At 38.9% G+C, this 17,409-nt stretch overlaps 1 protein-coding gene across 5 annotated transcripts in view; it reads right to left on the reverse strand.

The window, feature by feature from the left end:
- Positions 1-612: 612 nt before the first annotated feature.
- The window catches only part of RAI14 (retinoic acid induced 14), a 186,430-nt gene continuing 169,633 nt past the window's right edge, over positions 613-17,409 (reverse strand). For 3 of the 5 annotated variants that reach the window (XM_032278992.1, XM_032278993.1, XM_032278991.1), the window contains 6 exons: positions 14,040-14,094; positions 10,757-10,875; positions 8,390-9,925; positions 6,722-6,871; positions 3,418-3,483; positions 613-2,531 (listed from right to left, as the gene is read on the reverse strand). In XM_032278992.1, the coding sequence (XP_032134883.1) occupies positions 2,454-2,531; positions 3,418-3,483; positions 6,722-6,871; positions 8,390-9,925; positions 10,757-10,875; positions 14,040-14,094 (2,004 nt within the window). In that variant the 3' untranslated portion in view covers positions 613-2,453. The remainder of the gene's footprint in view (positions 2,532-3,417; positions 3,484-6,721; positions 6,872-8,389; positions 9,926-10,756; positions 10,876-14,039; positions 14,095-17,409) is intronic. The other 2 variants (XM_032278995.1, XM_032278994.1) reach the window with 1 other exon arrangement.

Consider the following 17,409-nt stretch of genomic DNA (forward strand, 5'->3'; position numbering starts at 1 on the left):
TGAAACTGAAGTAGAGGTGATGGAATCATGTTCTAAGTGAAGGGAAATGGCCTTGTTATGTTGTAGGATGATAAACAATGCTAACTCCTTAAGTAATTGTACTTATTTCATGTCATCTTTGTTATTTTAACCTGTAACAATTTTAATTATGATTTTAACCTTGCCACAATTCACCTGACAAGAGTTTTGTCAGGAATGAACTGAATTATAACGGGACAGGAGAATGTATTTGGATATTTGGATATATATGTGTATATATATATGTATTTTACTGTGTGTATGAATTACTTTTTCAAAAAAAGAAAGAAGAGGGAAAAAAATCCAGTGGAGACTTCCAAACAGTTAAAAAGATTCCAGATCAAATGAGAGGCAATTGTGAATTAAAGGACTGTGATTCAGTTGCCCCAAAGTGGCTGATACTTGGGGCAGAGCTCAGGGTGAATCCGAGAGCTAGGAAAGGGAAATGATGTGAGACTGTGAGGCAGTGTGGACACCTCGCACCTGCTGGTCACAGCGCAGGCTAGAAGACCCGTCATGCTGAAATGCTGTTGAACTGATCTTCAGAAGCCTGTGTGATATGCATCTGAACACACCGAAAATCAAGACCAGAAATGCAAAATGAAACAAGTTTATTTTCTGCAATAACTTCTGTAAATTACAAAGACAAAATACTAAACTACAGCATATAACTTTTCAATATTTAACCAGAGTACTTGTAATAAATACGCATCCGGAAACAAGATAAAAGGCTACACCTTGTCAGGCATCCTACAAAAATGTCTCAAGTTTTATATACTCTGCAGCATTTCTGTGTTGGGGGGAAGGGGGGCAGAAGGGGTTGTTTTGTATTTTCTGAAGTACGGTGACAAAAAGTCCTTTCACATTTCTTTGGAGCATTTTTGAAATTGCTTAACTGTAATTGAACTTAAGAAAAGTAACACCAAGCTTTAAAGCCAATTTTGCTTTGCTGTCATTGGTCTTCATCCAATACAGATCAACATATCATCCAGTACAGCCAAGCACCCGCTAAGCCCAGGCAGCCCTGTGGGATGTGGGCCCTGTCAGAGCAGGCCCTACTTTCAGTTAAATACTTTGGAGAGTCCTGGATTCTGTCTCTCTCCCTCAACAAGACTAATGCCACAAAGGAAGCTGCAAGCATGTTAGAAACATTTTGAAGCTGAAAGGAAAGTGAACAGAAATTTTTTTTCAAGACCTCTGCTATGCACCATAATATTACCATATCAGGGTTTTTAGCTTTGAAGTTGAAAAACAGATTGGTACTAACAGTCCTTCCAGAGATCATTTATGGGCGCGGGTAGAGTCAAGACATTCAAAAACATCCAATGGGTAAAAAGAGAATTTGCTAGATTCAGAAATGCACTACAATTCTGAAGACCCAATGGCTGAAAGTTCTAGGAATGTTGGTGGCAGCTTATATTAAGTCTGGCATACATAATTACCTTTTGCTATAGCTGAAAACTTTGAGGAAAAAGTTATATTTTTAAAAAGTCTCAAGCATGGCTACCTAAAAAATATTTTAATATAATCTGTAATTTCACTTATTTAGGGGTTTAGATATGAAAACTTCTTTATGAGCCAATAAAAATATTACAGAGAAAAAAACACTTTTATAAAACTTGAGGTTAAGAACTATGAGGCATTTTTTTTGGCTGTAAACACACAGTTTACTGTCCCTTGTTGAAACACAAATGTTTGGATTTCCTGAGCTTCATGGATAACAGCAGGAGGCAAGTTTGCATAGAAAATTTGCAATGTGTCAACAATTTACTTAAAAAAAGAACTTTTAAGGACAACTTGCTTTTGTTTTTAAGGTTCGTATTTTAGTTAATAGTGCTCATCAAAATGAATATTGATAAGCAGGGTGATGAGATATATAAGGCAGATGGGAAGAAAACATGGAATTAGGAGTTTTAAAATCCACAGGATGTCATGATAAAGAGTTTTAAGCAGATACTTCATAACCTAGTGCCATACTAATTTAGTTAGGAATTAAATCATGTTTTGGAATTGAAAGCCAAAGGCAAAAAGAGCTCTCCTGTGCTGAGTGGCACAGCCCGAGTGCAGGAATGGAAGCAGCATTCACTGCAGGAGGCCTCAGCACATCACTTGGTGGTGATAAAGCCACTCAGCTGGTCAGGTATGGAGGAGGGGCCCCCCCTGCCAGCATCAGGACCAGACTTCTGGGTGTGGCTGATTCCAGCTCTGGAATCTGAAGGGATGACAGGGACTTTCACCTCTGCTGGTCTGAAGTCTCTAAGCAGTTCGGAGGCGCTAGTCTTCTTCTGGGACAAGTCCTCAAAAACCTTTGGAAAGGGAAGAAGCTACGCTAGGCCACAGTGTATACAATGAGAACAATGGCAGCAGCTGCCAACAACTCTGGATCTAACACGAAGATGATGACAAGGGGGCAGTGTCCTGCCAAGGAATCCACTTTACTTCTTTTGAGACTGGTTTTTACACATGGTAAGGATTTGCTTCAGTACTTTCTGGACATCTTCATCCATCTGGCCCTAGGATATTCAAACATAAGATACTCATTAGAGCCTAAATTAAGCCATGGAACTTCCTTCTCTGGGGAATGAGATGGCTGAGTGCGATGAAGCTCTGAGCTAATTTACCCATCTTTCACAGGAATGCCAGCCCTATCATTTCCCACATTTCTATGAGGAACTGAGTCAAAGAAAGGGCCCTTCCCTTATCCAGCTGTAAGATAAGGTGGCAGTGTCTACCAAATCCTTCAGCAAAGGTGTCTCAGTTGCAAATATGAGTCCAGCAGCCAGAACAGCAGGCATCATAGAGCTAAGGCAGCGCTGGTAGCTCTGAGAAGATCAGCATTGCTGGAAAATAAAGCCCTCATCCTCCCAATGAAGGACCACATCATCCCTCATTCCTCAATAAATGATGGGAGAGCTGGGTGTAGTGGCTCATGCCTGTAATCTCAGCGCTTTGGGAGGCTGAGATGGGTGGATCTCTTGGTCTCAGGAGTTTGAGACCAGCCTGGGCAGCATGCAAAGCCCCGTCTCTACAAAACAAATATAAAAATTAGCCAGGTATGGTGGTGGGCACCTGTAATCCTGCCTACTTGGAAGGCTAAGGTGGGAAGATCACTTGAGCCGGTACATCGAGGCTGCAGTGAGGCGAGATTATGTCACTACACTCCAGCCTGGGTGACAGAGTTAGGCCCTGCCTTAAAAGATGGGGCTGCTCCTAGTAAACAGGGCACGAGGCTCCTGACACAGAATCCAAAGCAATACAAAAGGCATATTCAAGCTTCCTATTGAAAAGGATTCTCCTCTAATTCTTGTTCATTCAAATAGTCTAATAATGGGAGTTCTGTCAACATCTGCTGCCGTATTTCTTTAGGATGTCCAGATACTTCAAGGGGTATTACCATACCTGCACAGCATACAGAAGATGCATTCTGTAAACTGATATGACCTCCTGGTGTTGCTTCTTGCATTCCTAGAAAGATAATATTTCACATTATTAATGAACTTAGGAGATCTTTAAAGAACAAAAACAAAAAACTATGGGAAAGCTGCAGTCAAATGCTACCCAAGTGGTTACCTCCACTTTATGCTAGCGTTGGAAGCTTCTAGCATTGGAAGCTTCTAAAATTGTTGTGGCCTTACTGGCTTGTGTATTTCTGAATACTTGTCAATAATCTTAGGGAAAAAATCTTGATATTTCAACTCTAGAAAAAACTGTATAAAAAGGAGTTATTATAATCCCAAGTTTGTTTTTAAAAATATATGCACTTTGGGAGGCTGAGGTGGGCACATCAGTGGAGATCAGGAGTTCAATACCAGCCTGGCCAACATAGTGAAACCCTGTCTCTACTAAAAATACAAAAATTAGCCAGGCATAATAGTGGGTGCCTGTAATCCCAGCTACTCAGGAAGCTGAGGCAGGAGAATCACTTGAACCTGGGAGGCAGAAGTTGCAGTGAGCCAAGATCATGCCACTGCACTCCAGCCTGGGCCACAGAGCAAAACTCTTGTCTCGAGAAAAAAAAAAAAAATACACACACACACACACACACACACACACACACACACACACACACACGTATATATATGTACTCATTTATGCAAATACAGCTACATTCAATGTAAACACTGTAAGGAAATATATCAAATGCAAATAGTGATTATCTCAAAGCTGTTGAATGATTGAAAATTTTTATAGGAACTTGTTAAGAGTTTTCTGTATTTTTCAGCTTTTCTATAATGATCAAATGTGTACTAATTTAATTTTTACAGTCTATTCTTTTTAAGGGAATTATTGATTACCCACTGTATGGCCAGCATTGTATAATCCTTGGGGAGCTATCAGTGTACCCAGCAGGCAAACAGCGTGGCCTTAATTTCCAGTGGTTCCTTAATACAGCTGCTGATGCTTCTATTTCACCTTGTTGAGCTATTATTCCAGTTCTTCTCTGTGGCTGTTTCAAGGGTGTTAGCTCTGAAACTCTTCTCATTCTAAGAGCCTGTCCTCCTACTTCACCATGAAAATTGAGACCATCATATATGGATTACTTAAAAAATGTACAAAAGTCCATAATACCCATTCTTCCTTTCCCCCTATCAGTGTCAGAATATGAGGTGTCTTTCCTGTCATTAGGGGACACTTTGAAGCCCGTCCTTTGAAGTTAACACCAGAAGAAGGCACATTTGCCTATTCTCTTTGTGGTATTCCCTTCCCACCTTTCAGCAATCCCTACTCAATTGTTTATGATTTTATCTTCTGATCTCTGTTTTCCTTTCCATCCCTTCTTCTGTCATCATTTGGTTGGCTTTGATATCAGTGTGAATGATCCATCTAACATCTAGACCTCTCAGTTCCTCGACTTCAGCTTTAATTAAACATGCTCCTCTTCGGTTCAGCAGCTCCTCTCATGGTCATAGCCCTGCCTCTGTCATTACCACTCCCGAAATCTCAACTGAAAGCATCCCACGCCCTAATCACCACCTCCCATGTTTCCAGCAAACTTGCTTCAGGCTTTCCCCAACCCCTGCTGTGACTGGTTAGCCCCACAGATACCTATCTACTTACTCACTTCTCTAGCAGCCAGTCTACTGCACTCCAGATTTTACCATCCTCCCCACTCCACTGGAATGGTTCTCACCAAGGTTCCCAAAACCCAGCTAGTGCCACATGACAGTCCTTGCTGAGTAACAACATATTCTTACTCAGGTCTTCAAGACTCAGCATAAGTATACCTCCTGTAGGAATCTTTTCACGACTCAGCATGATTGGGTAGACACATTTCCTTTGTATGCCCATGGCATTCGTGGCAGCTCTTTGTTGATAACTTATATAAACTCCATGAGGGCAGGAACTGTGATTCTTACTCATTTTATATCATCAACACCACGTATAATACTGATGCATAGTAAGAGCTCAACAAACACATGTTGCATAATTTTAAGAATTGCTGTGTAAACCAACAGCACTTTATCTACAAGTCTGTAATACCATTTTATCAGAAAAATGATCTGCAGAACACAGTAAGGAGCAGCTTCTCCTCCTCTGAGTATCCACCATTGCTAGAGCTGTTTCTTCCAACGAGCTAGCATTGAACTTTGTGGCCAGCCAGAGTAAGGAGTGCAGAAACCTGAATTCACTAGTTAGATCTATACTGAAGAAATCATCAAATCCATGTTCTGTTTGTATATGGAAGCTAGAGACAGTCCAGGACAGACTAACCCTGGACTTCAGGTGTTAATGTAATGTACCCATGTACATTGTAACCTAATGTACCCATGTCAACTCAAACCTTGTGGTAAGCTAAATAATGGCTCTTGAAAGATGTCCACATCCTAATTCCCAGAACCTGTGAATGTTACTTTACATGGCAAAAGGCATCTTGCAGATGAAATTAAGGGTTTTGAGATGGAAAGGGAGATTATCGTGGATTATCTATGTGGGCTTTAGATGTAATCACACGGGTCCTTATAAGAGGGAGGCAGGAAAGTCAAAGGCTGAAGGAGAATTTGGGAAGCCTGAGCAGATGCTGGAGTGATGTGTCCTGAAGATGGAGGAAGGGGCCATGGGCCACGGAACGCAGGCAGCCTCTGGAAGCTGGAAAGGCAAGGAAATTGATTTTCTCCTACAGCCTCGAGGAAGAACCAGCCCTGCCAACACCTTGAAGCTGACTGAAAGTGATGTTGGACTTCTGTTCCATGTAACTATAAAATAATATATTCATGCTCTTTTAAACCAAATTTGTGGTGATTTGTTACATGGACCCAGAAAACAAGTTTAGATAAGCGAGCACTTTCCAGGTGAAATAAGGAGAGGGACCAAGAAGCAGCTTCAGATATGTAGAGATGCAACTACTAGAGATCCTGACCCCTAACAAGAAAAAGCTCTTGCCACTGCCAGAGATGGAGAAAGACTTGCAGAAAAAGGAGAAGGGATAAAAAGGGTACGAGTGAGCATGCAGCCTCCTACCACCGTCCTGTTGGTTCTTTCCTTCCCAGTGAGTATCTAACCCATGGCATCGCTGATAATGACTGGGAATTCCACCAGTGGCTCCCTCTTTTGCCATCACTGAAGAAATCAGTCAACTGCTCATTGAAGTACGTTCTTTTGGGCTGGGAATCTTTCTGTTCATGCCCACTGGCCCTAGTAGCTGAGCTATGGAATCTGCCTGGCCCTCCACCCCAAACCAGGCAGCAGAAACAAGCCCACTCACCGCCAGCTGGTTCTGGAGCTGTTTGACTTGCTGCTGCAGTGCCTCCAGCTGCTGACTCTGCCTTTTGGATGAGCTTGTTGAGTAGGAGAGCTGGGAGAGGCTGTTCAGGGCCTCCTTCAATTTGGTGACTTCCTTCGACATCTCACTTATCTAGGGACAAAGGAAAATGGTATTAGCAGGCGGCAACATGTCTGCAAAGCAAAATTTCAAATATTTCTAAGCCTCGAACACAGTCATCTCTTTTGGCCTCTGGGACTTAAGAATTTGGAACAATTCCCTTTTAATACGTTTACATAAAAAACCTCATAAAGTGAAACAGAAAACAAAATCAGGCAAACTAACAAAGCCCACTATATCTATTACATTCAGATAAAGGCCCCTGAATTACATGTATTTTGGTGCATGATGGTAACAAAAGCTATGATGTTGGTTTCCTATTTTTAAAAGGGGTATGATTGAAAAAAAATCAGAATTAGGATTTCAGGCATTGTTTATTTGGAGACGGCTATGTTTTGTGCAATACTGCTGACATGGGTGATCAGGAATAAGGCCTAGGAAGCCTGGTATCTCTGGACATCTTCCTTTAAAGAAAACACAACTAACTTCCCATTGTACCCCACTACTCCCTAATCCCCGTTCCCCTGGCTATTACAGCTCTTTTGAAACACTCATTACAAGAGAATAAAGATAAGTAGATTCTAATGAATGGCATTTGGAACCTCTGAGACAGAGGACTAGAGATGCAGAGCCAACCGAGGTGTGGAAACATCCTCCTCCACTTCCCCTTTGCTTCCCTCCTTCCTCCAGCAGCGCGGCCAGCACCATCTCTAATTGTGTCCAGCGCCATCTCTAATTGCCGCGTCTCCACATTCCTCCCCCGTCCTCTCCTATACACCTGTCAAAGGAAGGGCCAGCGAGGGTAGCTTTTACACTGACTTGAGGGGAAGCTCATGGGCCTTAGGGAAGCAGGATTCAGTCTAGGAGTATTTTAGTTTTATATTATGGAGGAACCTGTTTTGAATCTTAAAAAAGGACCTGAAGTTTGAGGTGGATCCCAAGTAATTTTCAGTTTGCAGGTTCACTTCTGATCCCCAACACTGGCAAAGCTTCTGTAAAATGATTTTTAAAGGACAAATATGTACCACATATGTGAAAATGCTTCAGTATAAGAAGAAGTGGCAGAAGATTTATGTTTGCTTATTATTTTTTGAGGCAGGGTCTCACTGTTGTCTAGGCTGGAATACAGTGGCATTGATATGGCTCATGACAGCCTTGACTTCTTGGGCTTGAGTGATCTTCCTGCCTTAGCCTCTCAAGTGGCTGGGACTATATGCATGTACCACCAGGCCTGGACAATTTTTAAATTTTTTGTACAGATGGGGTCTCACTATGTTGCTGAGGCTGTTCTCAAGCCATCCTCCTACTGTGGCCTCCCAAAGTACTGGAATTAGAGGAGTGAGCCACCATGCCCAGTGGATGTGTTTTTAAAACATAAATACCCAATCAACTACTTTTAATGTGGCTTTGAAGACAGATAAAGTTCATGTGCAGAGTCTCTGAGCATTCACTCCAGTTTAGTCCCAACAAACACTACAAGTATTTAATACAGTACAAGCCAAAGAGCCTGGCTTATTGCTAGAAACCCAACAGCAAAACAGTTTCACCAACCTTTTTGTCTTTATCTTCCTCCAATTTTGAAGAGCTCTCAGAATATCTTTTCATTTCTGCAAGTTCTTCCTGAGCTTGCTGGAATTTTTGCAGAAGTTCATTTACTTCTTGCTCTTTGGATTTCAGGAGAGTCTGAATATTTTCCTTTTCTCTTTTCACCTGTGAGACTTCACTTCTAATCTGGGCAACCTCTGAATGTACCTTCTCTTTCTCTTTCACTGATTCCTTTAATTTTGATGCCAGTGCACTCACTTCACTCTCTAAGGATGACTGGAGTTTTTCATAGGAAGACCGGGATACCATTGCGTCAGTCATGGCAGCTTTCTCTTCTAAGAGTTGTTTCTCCAGCTTTGCTACTTCCACTTCCTTGCTTGCAAGGTGTTCCTTAAGACTGCTTATTTTTTCCTCCATCTCTTTTGCTGCACTCCGCAGCGTGGTTATCACTTGCAAATGTTCTGTGATAGAGATGGAGTTCTCTTTCTGTGCATCGACCAGCTGTTTGAGCTGGGTCAACTCATTCAACACTTTTGAATACTGAGACTTCATTTCGGACAGTGCATCTTCTGCTTTGGTCCTGGACACGTTTGTCACTTGCATCAGTTTCTCATGCTCTGCTTTATGGATATATTCAGCTGTGACATCCTCTAGAGATTTCCTCTTCCTGTAATCCTCCAGCTCAGCCTGGGCTTCTTTGTACAGCTGTGACAGCTCGCTCACCTGTTTATTGAGCTCATCTATCATCCTATGCATGGCTTCTTTCATTTCCTCAGCTTCATCACTGGCTTCCTGTGTCATCTGACTTTTTAGTGTGTCTTTTAATTTCATGATTTCTTCTTGGGCCTCTTGGTATTTCTCAAACAAAAATGCTTTCTCCTTATTCATATTCTCAATAACAGAGGAATATGAACTTTTCATTTCCTCGTATTCTTTCACAGGTGGCTTAATCACGGTATCTTTCTCCCTTTCTACCAGTCTTTCCTCTAACTCTCTCACTTTCTCTTTATTTCTTTCACTTTCTTCTAATGCATTCTGCAGATCCTGCTTTAGCACATTTATTTCCTCTTCGGTGACCCTCAGCTCGTGGAGGTGTGAATAATTATCCATGTTCTCAGGCGAGACAAGACCCAGTTTCATCTGCTTCTGCACATTAAGGACTTCTTTCATAGCCTCCTCGTATTTGCTCTGAGTTTCTTTAAGTTTCTGGCTGAGGTCAGAGCTGTTCTCTGAAATCTCAGTGTTGTTTAAGCATACCAGTTCTGCCTTTCGAGATTGGAGTTCGACCTGTAGCTGTTTTCTCTCTGCTTCAGAGCTCTCTAATCTCCTCTGTAAATCTTGCAAATTCTCTTGCAGTTCCTGAATTCTGACATCACTGTCAGTAGTGGATTTACCAAAAGAATGTATTAAGACAGATGGAGATGATTTGGAGTCTGAGGGAGCGGTTTCGTCAGGTTTGCCCAGGGATGGGCCCAAGTCAGTTTGGGTGGAATGGTATGAGTCAAAGCTTAGGTCTGCTTCTGCCTCCTTGGGTGATTTGGCCTAGGAAAAAAAGCAAGAATTAAATGATACCAAAGGTGTGGTTAGCTAAGCAATCAACGAGAATGAGAGGAGTAAATCCACAACTTTGGTATGGGAGAGTAGCATGATCACTTATCATGTATATTCTTATGCCATGAAAAAAGATGGTACAGGACACGAGAGTGGGACTAATGACACAAAGCTTGCTCTGCATTCTATTAGGACAGATTATTTGTGTCACTTTGAAAACACTAGAATTGTTTTCTCTACAAAGCCCCCAATTCAACATTTTCCTTTATTTCTCATATCATTCTATTTGCCAAGAGGGTCAATGGATATAAAGTACAGCTATTTCTTCCTCTTTTTTTGGTACAGCTGTTTCTTATCAAGTTCTTAAACCTGTTAAGTGATCGATTTTACTAAATGAATGGCTAATATTATACACACACACACACACACACACACACCTTAAAATATAAAATTTTCATGTATATGTAAAATCAAATATAAAATTTTATATATAAAATTATATGTATCATTATATGTATATAGTATATTTTATATAGAATTTTTATTTCTATGAATTTGTTTTATTTACATAATTTTTTTATTAAACATATAATTTTCGTACTGATCATACTATGTGTGTAATCATATATAATTTACCAGTTGAATAATTTACAGAAAGAGTTATGAATAACTCTCACGAAATAATCTGAAACTGTAAGATGCTTAAAGCTAATATTTAAAAATAAACTACTGTACACATTTAAAACAAAATACATCTGACTGCTGAAAAGACCAAGAGCTTGACTCTACAGAATAGTCCATGATAGCAATCTATTTATATACCTGTAATTTATCTTGTAATTCCTTATTGTGTAAGGTAAGGGAAGCAACTTTTGCTTGCAATAGGGCGAGAAGATCTTGCTGGTCAGCTTCGGAACTTATATCCAATAAGCTATCGGCACCTTGGGGAAAAGAAAGCAATTTAAAATAATGTAAAACAATTAAACTCTTATTTCTCTAACCTCAGACAAATTCACTTCCTAGCCAAATCCAGTTCTTCTTCCTGGTCCTAACTATAAAACGCCCTACCAGCTGGATGGATGAACTGTAATTTTCATGTTCTGGGTTTCCTTACTGTGGTATTGTTAGCACAATACTAGATACATGTGTATACAAGGCAATTCTGAAAGCTGATGAATTTGGTCACATATTTCCTTTTCACTGGCTTAAGTGTCATATCTTGGTTGTTTTTGGTTCTTCTCTGCGCCTCATAAGTCTCAGTTCTGTGAATCATTTTAGAAATGTCTCTGGAATCTGGTTTCTTACCCCCCACCACCATTACTGTAGTTCAGATTTTATCACCTTACTTGGAAACTGCAAACAGCTTCCCAAAAAATCTGCCTCTCTCCTCTTCCCAGTGAAACTGTAGCCTGCACAACAACGTCAGATCAGTCTTCCTATGACATACTTCGACTGGGTCATTCGTTTCGGTCAAGTGCTTTAATTGTTTTCCCTCCAAAAATAATCTCCAAATTCCTTTATCTGGGTTCAGGCCTCCATGATTTGGCCCCAGTCTACTTTTTCAGGTTCATGACACTGCTACTTTCCTAGATTTCTGTTTTCCGCAGATTCATGGTTCCCATCACACCCTCTACATTCTCAACGCATGGCTAATTCTTTCATTCTTAATCCACAGGATTGGCCTGAAGAATCTCTCTGCCAGGGAATTCTTAGGCATCCATGTCAAACTTTGCCCAGTCCTTAAAGCATTCAATGACTGCCCTAGCATGAAACTGTCTTCTCTTCTCTGAATCCCAAAGTAATCCCTGTTGGTAAACCACAACTTTTTGACATCCTACTGATTATCATGCTGAATTACAACTTAAGGAGTGCTATTCAAGGTGCTCACTGAGATAGCAAACTTCCTCCAGAACACAGTGCAATGTACTGCTTCCTTCATCTAGAAAGTCCTATGAAAAATATGTCAGCTGAACAAAACAATGTGCTTAGTGAAGTAATTGTGTGAATTTCTGGTCCAAACTCCTTAATATTATTATTACTTTTTGAGATGGAGTCTTGCTCTGTTACCCAAGCTGGAGTGCAGTGGCCCCATCTCGGCTTACTGCAACTCTGCCTCCCAGATTCAAGTGATTCTCCTGTGTCAGCCTCCCAAGTAGCTGGGACTGCAGGCATGCTCAATAATTAGCCATTACACAAAATCTCAATAATTTTATGTAAATAGTTAATTTTTGTATTTTTAGTAGAGATGGGTTTTTGCCATGTTGGCTAGGCTGATCTCAAACTCCTGATCTCATGTCATCCGCCCACCTTAGCCTCCCAAAGTGCTGGGATTACAGGTGCTAGCCACCACACCCTACTCAAACTCCTTAATTATTATAGGCTAGTAAAGACTTTACAAATCATACTTTGAGAAACATTGATCTAAATTTTTAATGCTATGCTTTTAATTTTCTCACAGCCATTTAATGCAAAGACGAAAACTTTAATCTTAATTTGGAAGGATGCAAAATGACCTTTCTTCGAAGAAATGCTTGTTTCTGATCATAAGGCAATGTCCTGATGTCTGATGCCTAAATCATAGCTTTCTGAGTTTCCTTGACGTGAAGTTTGGTTAGTGTGGAATGAACTAGGGAAATGGGAGCATAAAGGCAATTCTAAGAAATAAAAATTACTTCTAAGATACAGTGAATGGTTTTTAAAGTACCCAATGTAACATTTGTTCAGTTATGTTGACATTGATCTCTGCCAGGAATTAGAAAGTTTAATATTTCTAGGGTTGGGTATGGTGGCTCATGCCTTTAATCCCAGCACTATGGGAGGCCAACATGGGAGGATTGCTTGAGCTCAGGAGTTTGAGACCAGCCTGGGCAACTCAGTAAGATACCATCTCTAAAATAAATAAATACATGCATGAATAAAAAATATTTCTAAGTTCTGCATATTAAAGGCTCCGAACACCTATGAAATACACAACAGATTAAGACTCTGAATGCTGGAGCAAAAATGGACCTTTGAAATGGTCTCTTCTATTTTAAACTGATTCTAAAGATACTGTATTGCATTCTTAGGAGGCACTCTTTAAGGGATACAATGAATTTAACCCTATGATCATAAAGACAGTATGATTACATATTTCAGGAACATTCTTGTCTTTGCATGTGCCTACTTAAAATCCAGTGTAGAAAAAAGTTAGATTGGGACAGTCATGGAGGTGACATGGTGGGTTCTCCCTCATAAAATAATGTGCTGCTCAGCTGCAAAGAGTGCGGTTAGCAGACAGTAGAAGCCTATGGACCTCATCTGAAAATAATGTTTTTAATGTGTGAGATGAAACATACAGGCTATAGTAACTTAAGAGCTTATTTGGTAACAATAACAAGATCTAACAGCAGGTCTAATAACTGCCATAGTTTTTAGTAGCAATAGTGTCGATATTTTAAGAAATCCTCAATAACAGTAATGTGATAGGAATTCTCTCGGTGACAAAATCACTGGTATGCTAATACCACTGGGGCTTATTGCCTATATTCATAATTGAAGAAACTGCTAACAAGTAGTTTGGGACAAATAAAAATAAATATGTATTTTTCAAAATTCAAATTCAGAGACTCTTTAAAATGCAGGTGAAGGTACCCGAAGTACAGAGCATGTCAGCTTGTGTGCTGCTGCAGCTCTGTGCAGGGGTGATGGCTCATGACTTTTTTTTTTTTTTTTTTTTTTTTGAGTCTTGCTTTGTTGCCCAAGCTAGAGTGCAGTGGTGCGATCTCAGCTCACGGCAACCTCCACTTCCCAGGTTCAAGTGATTCTCCAACCTCAGCTTCCCAAGTAGCTGGGATTACAGGTGCTCGCCACCACACCCAGCTAATTTTTGTATTTTTAGTAGAGATGGGGTTTCACCATGTTGGCCAGGCTTGTCTCGAACTCCTGGCCTTGTGATTCACCCGTCTCAGCCTCCCAAACAGGTGCAAGCCACCGCACCCAGTTGGCTCGTTACCTTTCTATACAGTACCCCAGCTTCGCCTTTGCACTCTTTAAATGGACATGAAATAAAGTTTGGTTAAAGAAAAAACAAAAACAAAAATAAACAGATGCTTCCTTATCTTACCTGTAGTACTGTCACTTAGTCTGTCTTTGTTTTCTTGTATGGAACTGATCTCAGCCTATTGAAACACAAAAATGATTTAAAAGAACACTCCTAAATGTAACATTGTGCAAAAGAATCAAGCAGACTTTCCTCCTTGAGCTTATGCAGAGCAGATCTGGTATTATCCTACTAGAAAAGCAGCTAGAAAATCTCAAAGAAAAATGGTATTTTAAGCTATAAATGAGTAAAAGTGACAATTATCTAATAAGTTAAATTTCTAAAACATTAGAAGTTCCAGAAGGTATATTCTCCAAATATTTTTCAAAAGTTTCATTTAGTGAGTACAATGCAAATACATTTAAGATTACAATAATTTCTCCAAGCTAGAGGTGATCAGAAAAAAAAATTATAATTTCATGTAATTGCTAATTTACTGAGTTAATTAGTTAATTTCTTCAAAAACTGCTAACTGTACTAAACTGTACTAAAAACTGAGATGGCAAATACTGCTTTCATAATGAAGTCAAAGAGAAGTCCTATTTAGCTGCATTAGTTATACATTGATAGAAATATTGTAAATCAAATTTTTTGGCTTTATCATTTTATAAATTATCTGCTATTAAAGTTATTATTAACCTTTCTAAGGGAAATGGTAATAAATGGACTTAGATTGGCAATAGATTCCCTAAAGATTTTCTCTAATCCTTTGTCCCTGAATATCTGTTAATCTACTGTAAAAATTCTTGGAACTTCAAAGCCATACTCTCATTTCAAAGCATTACAATGGCTTGCTAAAAATTATAATGTGGCATCCGAATGAGCCACAGACAGTAAGAGAATTTTTCAGCAAAGATACCTTTATAAAAGCCCAAATGCTAAAAAATAAAGTGGCTTATTTTTAGTAAGTGCTTATCTTTACAAAAAGTAGTCCTTTCATTTTTATAATATATCTACTTGTTTATACATTCTTCACTGTGTAAGGTATAATAAACTGCATCCAGCTAAAGTTTACAATTTGAGGAGGTTCTGACAGATATATACCTATAGAACCAACACTATAGTCAAGATAGAGAATCTGTTCATTACTAAAAGTTTCTTCATGCCTTATCCTAACCAGTCCTTGCTCATGTCATTCCTAGACAATCACAACTATCTCTTTTTTTTTTTTTTTTGCATTTCTTAGAATTCCTATAAAAGGAATGTCATCCCCTATGAATTTTTTGGTGGCTGGCTTCTCTCAGCATGATGACTTTTTAGATGCAACTATGATGTTACTTGCACTACAGTTCATTCCCTTTTATTGGCAGGTAATATTGCATTATATGGGTATATCTGATTGTCTTTATTGACTTGTTGATGGACATATGGATTGTTTCCAATTTGGGGAGGTTGTGAATAAAGCTGCTACAAATATTTGCATACAAGATTGTGAGTAAACATATAATTTCATTTTAGTAAACACCTATAAGTGGATGGCTGGATCATTTATTAGGTTTATATTTAACTTTTAATGAAACTTCCCGCTTTCCAAAGTGTTAATAGTTATGCCATTTTACATTCCCATCAGCAGAATATGGAGTTCTAGTTCTGCCACATCCTCACTTGGTATTTTTAGTGTTTTTAAACTTTAGCCATTTTAAATAGGTACCACTTTGTTTTTCTCCTTAAGCTAACATAGGAGTAAATGTCACTTTTTATCTTGATTTTTGTTTTGTCAGAAATGACAGTCTATTATACTCTCCCTCTGAAAAATCATTATTCGTGATGTTATTCTTTGGATTGCATTGCTTGTTTGAGGCACAGTCGTATCAGAAGATATTAGGGTACTAACTACAAGAGTATAACTTCCTTGCCTTGTCTTATATAGGAATCCATCTGAAGAGTTTATTAGTAACGTCTAAAGTGAGGGAAATGACAGGTTGATAGAATCTTTTCCAGATTAATGTGTATCCAAGTTAAAAGAAACATCTTTAGTGATTCTAAATAAGGGAAAATAAGTAAATATACAATATTGAAATTTCATTTTAACAATTATAAATTTTATTTCCCCCCAAGTATAATTTCTTAGTATATTAGATAAACAGATATTAAATGGAAATATCCTCCCACTTCCTTAAAATATTTTCCAACCACAAACCTATAGAACCAGGTGGATGAGACCTAATGGATTTTCTAACGTTTGTAAAATAAATACATATTACTTTTATAGTCAGGAAAACATTTAATTAACTATACAATTACTTCTCAGTAACACATCAGAGAATAATAAAAGTTTCTATCTTTTTGACTGGAATTAATATCAACTTAATTGGATAAGAAGACTAGTTATCTATTAAGTACTTCCTCTTTTTAAAGAACTTTTAATACATTTTTTATTTGAAACAATTTAAGATTTACAAAAAAGTTGCAAGATAGAAACCTTTACTCATTTCTCCTAAAGTATACAACATATGTAGCCATTATACAATTTGTGGTCATATACAATACATATACATATGTAGCCATATATAAATTTACCAATTTGTTAATTGGTAAATTACTACTACCTAAATTTCAGCTTTATTCAAATTGTACCAGTTTTTCCACGAATGGCCTTTTTCTGTCTCAGGATCCAATCTAGGATATTACATTGTATATAGAGAAGTTTCTGAAATATAATTTTTGGCATTTCCTTAATATTCTGCATTCAGGAAAGAATGAGGAGAATAACAGGTAGAAGCTGGTAACTTCCACACCTTATTTTTTTTAAAGTCAATTTATTTTTTAGTTGACAAATAAAAATTGTGTACATTTATCATGTACATCATGATGTCTTCAAATATGTACATAATGTGAAATGGCCAAGTGGAACTAATTTATCTCATGCATTTATCTTTTTTTGTGATGAGAACACTTAAAGTCTACTCTCTGAGTCATTTTCAGAACCCAATGCGTTGTTATTAACTACAGTCACCATGCTGTAGAATGCATCTCTTGAACTTATTCCTTTTATCTAGATGAAATGTCTTATCCTCTGGCCAGCATCTCCCCAACACTTCCCACCACTCCTCCAATTATCATTCTAATCTCTGCTTCTATGGGTTCAACTTTTTTAGATTCCATACAAGTAAACTTTGTTTTTTTTTTTCCCAACCTCTGAGACAGAGTCTCGCTCTGTCGCCCAGGCTAAAGTGCAGTGGTGCAATCCAACCTCCACCCTGGGTTCAAGTACTTCTCCTGCCTCAGCCTCCCAAGTAACTGGGATTATAGGCATGAACCACCACACCCAACTAAATTTGTATTTTTAGTAGAGACAGGGTTTTGCTATGTCGGCCAAGCTGGTCTCAAACTCCTGACCTCAGGTGATCTGCCCACCTTGGCCTCACAAAGTGTTGGGATTACAGGCGTGAGC

The sequence above is a fragment of the Sapajus apella genome, unplaced genomic scaffold (assembly GCF_009761245.1).
Source record: "Sapajus apella isolate SASKATOON/1434 unplaced genomic scaffold, GSC_monkey_1.0 scaffold11, whole genome shotgun sequence".
Classification (NCBI taxonomy): domain Eukaryota; kingdom Metazoa; phylum Chordata; class Mammalia; order Primates; family Cebidae; genus Sapajus; species Sapajus apella.